We start from the raw sequence: 6,072 nt of genomic DNA on the forward strand, positions 1-6,072 counted from the left end.
GTAACATGGAGGTAAAGTATATACCAAAATATTCACAGGATCACTGTGTGTGTATATGTGTGTGTGTGTAAAAAATAAACAAAACCCCCCCAAAACTTAAAACGAATTGGATGTCTGGTGATTGGAGAATGGTTGACTGAATCGTGGTATGTGAATACAATGAAACAATATTAGAGATGTTCAATCTGAGGAACTCTGAGAAACATGGGGAAACATCTGAAAGGATGAAGAGTGAAATAAGCAGAATTAAGAGAACAATAAACACAATGATTAATTGAAGACACCATTCTTGGTCCAAGAGAAATAAAGAAGCAATACACCTCCCTTGTCTCAGGATAGAATCAGAGGACTATGGGTTGGGAATATAATATACACTGTCATAGGAAAACTGATTAATTCATTCCTTCACTTATTTTTTCAATAAATATTAAGAATTTACAGTATGGTAGACACTGTAGTAGGCATTAGAGATACAAAGACAAAAACAAAATAATCCCTGTCCTGTCACAAAGCGCTTACCATCTATTGGATTGGGTATTAGTGTGGGAATAAGTGAATAAAAAGTTCAGTAAAAACACAGTATGTTCAAATTAAATGGAAAGTGATCTGGAGAAGGGGAAAATAGCAAAGTTAATTGAGGGGGAGAGATGACCAGGTTAGGCTTCCTGTGGGAAGTAACACTTTTGAAGGAAGCTGTATATTCTGTGAGGTGAAAATGGGAAAGGGAAATGTATTCATGTAAAAAGGTGGTGGAATGTCATGTGAGGGGAACAGCAAATAGACCAGTTTAGGCAGAATGTGTGAAGGAAGGTAGGGTGTAGAGAAAGAGGGTGGTGAAAAGCTTTAGATGCCAAATAGAGGAGTCTTTATTTTAGCCTAGAGGCAATTGGAAGCTAGTGGAACTTCCTGACATGATCAGACCTGTGATTTAGGAATATCATTTTGACAGTTATAAAATTAAATTCTATATCTTTTTTTTTTAAAGAAAGGATCTCATCAGAGGTTAAGAGGGTATAGCTTAAGGATAAATCATGTTAACCTTAAAGCAAAATATAACAAAACTTGATTTTAAAAATAATATCAGGAGAGACATTATCAAATGCTTTTACAAAATCTGTATAAAATATATCCATAGTATTCTTGTGGTCTTTACTCTGTCAAATAAGGAAATAAGTGTAGTCAGGCAACACCTGTTTTTGATGAAGGTATACTAACCCTTTGTGATTATTGCTTTCTTTTCTACTATTCATTAAATTATTTTTTCATTAAATATTCCCTAGAATTTTCCCAGGAATCAAAATGAAGTTCATTGACCTGCAATTAGTAGATTCCATAATCTTCCATTTTAAGAAAATAAAGACAAGTTGTGATATCTCTGTTTTCCAATACCTTTCAGAAATTTTTGATACAGGCTAAGCAGCAACATATGCCAAAAGATTCATCTAGTGGGCTCCTTATTTAGTTGCATGTAAAATTCTGGGAAATATGCATTTTTGAGGCTCACTTTTTCTTTCCAGGATACAAGGCTATTTCAGTTTCTTTAGCTATTATGGAAAATGGAATGGGCCGCCTTGGGAGGCCGTATAATATATATATGAGACTTTGAATCAAAGAATGTATAGATGATCACTTACTTGGGATGCAGAGAAGATTCTTGTTTAGGTACTGGTTGGAATAACAACTTCGGTCTGTGAGGTCCCTTCAACTCTAAGATTCTATGATTCTCTGACTCAGGTGGAAGTCTGTTACTTCAACTTGGAGGCTGAAGAAGACTTTCTGTATATCCATTATGTAGACCATAGTTTGCCTTTTTCCAGTTTTCTTTGTAATTGATTCTAATACAAAGGTAGAATTCAGTCTATCATCTTCCAACAACATATTTTTAGGTTTTTTTGATACACTGATTACTTTCCCATTTTTGTTTCTCTTAGCTTTTTTTTCTGGCCGAGATTTGTGATTTCATCCGGGAAGGGAACCCCAGATATGGAAACCCCTTCCACGGATAAGGCTTAGGAACTCATCTGTATCTTAAGATCCTGGAAAGTCGCCTGAGACACTGATGCGAAATGTATTCTCCCAGGGTTTCCCATCTAGTGTTTGCCCTGAGGCAGAACGCGTACCCGGGCCTTACTTGCTGCTCAGCTACTTCTTTACCCGAGACTGCCTCTTTTCCTTCAAAATACTGAAGCCATCCTGCCTGGCAAATTGCAATGGTTGAGGCCGTCAGCCTCCCTCCTTCCATCTTTCCTGCAGGCATCTGTCTGTCTGTACTGGCTCCTCAGCTCAAGACTCCAGATGCGCCGAAGCTCCTGGAGTCCCCGCGGCGCGTCCGAACCCCAGCGCGAGGCTCCTCTGCGGCCCCCTCACCCGCCCCCTCTTTGCCCAGCCAACGCCAACGCCAACGCCAAAGTCCAAGTCAGCGCCGCCGCGTCCCTCTCCCCTCCCCAACTCCCCCTGACATGGACACCAGCAAGCTCCGGGCCTTTGTGAAACTGTGTCAACAAGACCCCGCCCGACTGTACAGCGAGGAGCTGCGCTTCCTGAGGGAGTGGGTGGAGAGCTTGGGTGGGAGGATACCCTCTACTCCAAGAAAAATGAGATCAGAAGAAAGATTCAAGGGAGGGGAGGCAGAAAGAAAGAAACGGGAGGAATACTACAGGAGAGAAGACATCGAAACTGAGGAAAGTGATCTAGAACTTGATAAGGAAGGAGTGATTGAAGACGACTTGGACGGCCCTCAGGAAATGGGAGATGCAACGGCAGAGGTAACGGATGAGATGATCGATCAGGCCAACGAGATGAAGGTGAAGGGCCTCGATGCCCTACATAATCGTGAATATCAGAAAGCCCTTGAACTATTCACAGAGGCCATCAAATTGAATCCTTGGTTGGCCATTTTATATACCCTAAGAGCCAGTATCTTTATTGAATTGCAGAAGCCAAATGCTGCCATCAGAGACTGTAGCAAGGCAATTGATCTAAACCCCCATACAGCTGAACCGTACAAATGGAGAGGGAAAGCACACAGACTTCTGGGCCACTGGGAGGAAGCAGGCCAGGATCTGTCCTTGTCTTGTAAACTGGACTTTGATGAAGATGCCAATGCTGTGCTTAAGGATATTCAACCAAGGCTCCAGAGGATTCAAGAACATCGGCGAAAAAAAGAGCTCCGCCAGAAGAAACGTGAGCAGAGACGTGAAGAGCGAAAGTACCGAGAAAGGGTAGAAAGAATGAGGAAGGCTCGAGAGGAGTATGATAAAGCCAAAAAAGAGGAAGAGGACAGGAGAAAGGCAGCTCACTTTGCCCCTTTCCAATTTTTTCTTGGAGAAATTCCGAGAATGAGAAGAAGAATGCGGAGTATACCTGGGAAACCAGTGCTCAATGAAATTCTTGCCGACCCAGAAATTCTTGCAGCTATGCAAGATGCAGAAGTCATGCAGGCATTCCAAGATGTGGCCCGGTATCCAGAAACCATGGGCAGGTATAAGAACAATGCAAAAGTTATGAATTTCTTCAGCAAATTGTCTAACAAATTTGGAGGGTATGAGGACATGACAAGTGAAGATATGGACCCTGATGAGGAATTCGATGATGTTCCCAGTGAAGAAAGCTTTGAGGTTGTGGATCCATCTAATGAAGAAGATCTTTGGCTCCCGGGACAGCGCTTTGACGATTTTCTCGATAACTATGAACGAAGACGTTTGCGGAAAGGGAGGAGTGAGGACTTGGAGGTTGCATCTAGTGAAGAAGAAGTACGTCGTAATAGGCGGCTGCCCTATTATAAGGATTTGGAAGATGTCAGTGAAGAAGATCAATAAGGTGGGACCTGAGGCCTAACAATAAATACTAAAAAAAAAAAAAAAGCCCAAACAACAAACAACTAAAAATAACCCCAGACTGGTGCCATATCACTGCTGACATATACCAAATGCAGATCCTGCTGTCAGTAATTATATCATACCCCCCTCCTCCTTTAAATGATAGTTCCTGCTTCTTCCTCCCAAGTTCCATTGTGTGTTGTTCCTTACTTCACAAGCTATTTAGGAGCTTTATAGCACACTTTGCATTAACAATGAGATTTATATGTATTTATTTCCTTTTGAACAAAATGTGACTGAAAAAATCATGACTCCATACTAAGCATCCAATTTCCACAGTATTTGGAAACAACTTTCTGAATTTCAAATATTTGCCTTTTGAATCCAAGGAACATATTTGTTTTCCTCTTTAGAGTATCAGGCATATAACTTATGCAAAATATTCTTGGACTACCTAGGGAGAAAGAATGAATTACCGTTCTTAACCTTCTTGATCAAAATGAAAAGTCAGACTACATACATACACTTGTTTGCAAGTCACTGGAGAAAATCTCTGTTGATCTAGCTTAATTTGTAAGGTATATTCTTAAAAGAGCAGAAGTTATTGATGATGCCTGAAAGGATTCCAGTCAGGAACTGGGGCCAAAGACATGGTCTGCATTGGGATTTGGGAGTAGACAGCTCATTCCTCAATGAATGCCAGAGGCCAGAAATTCACTGAAGGCAGCTCACGGTGACAATGTTCATTTGACCAAAGGGGCAACACTGAGGTTCATCTTCCCATTTGTTTTTTGTTTTGTTTAGTGGGGGGCATTTGTACATTAGGGATTTCTGTTGAAGGTAGAAGTGTCTGCAAAATGTGTTAGTACTTATTAGATGGCGATAATGCAATGGCTGCATTCATAAGGAAGGAGAGGCTTTGCTCTATGAAGTACTCTAAATCTCTTAATCTCTCTATCCTTAATATGGATATGTTAGTGTCCCTTACCTGTGGGGTATAGTTGTGCTTCTTGCCTAAAGTGGTACCTTTGGTACCAGGAAAAGAAAAGGGACCATCATACAATTGTAAAGTGAAAATTAGATATCCTTTTTTCAGTCATGTCAACTTCAATAAAGTAAAAGCTGACTGGTTGCTTCAACGTTATTGGTTGCACTGGATCCTTGTGGGGACATATCTACCCACAAAAGCACAGATTTAAAATATATAATCATGTTGTTGATTGAATTCTGCTATGGTAGATAATTTCAGATAATTGTTCATAATTAGATAATATGTTTATAATCAACATTTCTACTGCATCAGCAGGTCACAATGTAGCAAGGTTAACACACAGGGCCTCATCCCTCGATAAGGCCAAGCTTGGTAAGTTGGGCAGTTATGATTGTTCAAGAGTAGAAGGCTGGGCTGAGGGATTGTAGATGAACAGATGTCCATTCTAATGGGATGCAGTGGCAGGGAGCTTGGAATAGGAATTCTCAGGCTCTAAGTCTGAGAAATTATAATAAAGGATGGGGGTAGAGTTAATCCATTGGGTTAGCATAGTAATAGAAGAAGGGTCTTTTCCATTAGATCAGGCAGGCTGGTCAACTAAGTTTATGGACAGGAAATAGCTGTGGATAGGAGAAATTTAAAAAGCAGAAATGATAGTTATCTGTAAAAGTAGGGGCTGGCATTAGATGATCTCTGAGGTATACTTATTTTACCCATCTTTTTGCCACCATCAGCAAAAACACTTTCATCATATAGACAAATCAGGTTTAGAAGAGGAAATGGATTTTGAAGATTTTATCTCTTTTATTATGAGAAAAGGCCAGAGGACAGTGGGAGAAAGGACTAGACCTCTCCACTATTTGCTTGGCTTCTTATAAAAATGACCTAGGAGAAAAAAAGTAACACTTAGAATGAGGTGTGTTTGCAAATCCAGATGTTACGCAGTGTTTACCTTTGTTGGTGAACGTGAGGTTATACATAACAGATTTTTCATTCCTTTTATTTGCAAATATCTTTAAGTTTGGGGAGAAAGTTCTACAGAGGACAGTTTTCATGATACACAAGATCACCACACTTTGAATATATCAAAATCAAATTCCACCAGTTAGAGAGAGATAGTATATAAGCTCCCCAGAAGTTGCATTGCACAAATTTCATTTTAAAAATGAGCCTAAGATAGTAAGAAAAATAACCTGAAAAGAACTATGAGACAGAAAAACTGAGTCTATCTTCTGCCCTGTCAGTATGAAAGTAGATGTCAAG

At 40.1% G+C, this 6,072-nt stretch overlaps 1 protein-coding gene across 1 annotated transcript; it reads left to right on the plus strand.

Annotated features, from left to right (window-relative positions):
• The first annotated feature begins 2,368 nt into the window (after positions 1-2,368).
• On the plus strand, positions 2,369-4,955 carry LOC118834426 (putative protein FAM10A4). Its single transcript, XM_036741874.1, has one exon. The coding sequence runs from the start codon at positions 2,460-2,462 to the stop codon at positions 3,816-3,818; it is 1,359 nt and encodes a 452-aa protein (XP_036597769.1). The 5' UTR covers positions 2,369-2,459; the 3' UTR covers positions 3,819-4,955.
• Positions 4,956-6,072: the final 1,117 nt, after the last annotated feature.

The sequence above is a fragment of the Trichosurus vulpecula genome, chromosome 1, assembly GCF_011100635.1.
Source record: "Trichosurus vulpecula isolate mTriVul1 chromosome 1, mTriVul1.pri, whole genome shotgun sequence".
Lineage (NCBI taxonomy): Eukaryota > Metazoa > Chordata > Mammalia > Diprotodontia > Phalangeridae > Trichosurus > Trichosurus vulpecula.

What these genes read in the sequence shown, in the direction of transcription:
- LOC118834426 (XM_036741874.1), top strand. Translation starts at nt 2,460, where the DNA reads ATGGACACCAGCAAGCTCCGGGCCTTTGTGAAACTGTGTCAACAAGAC.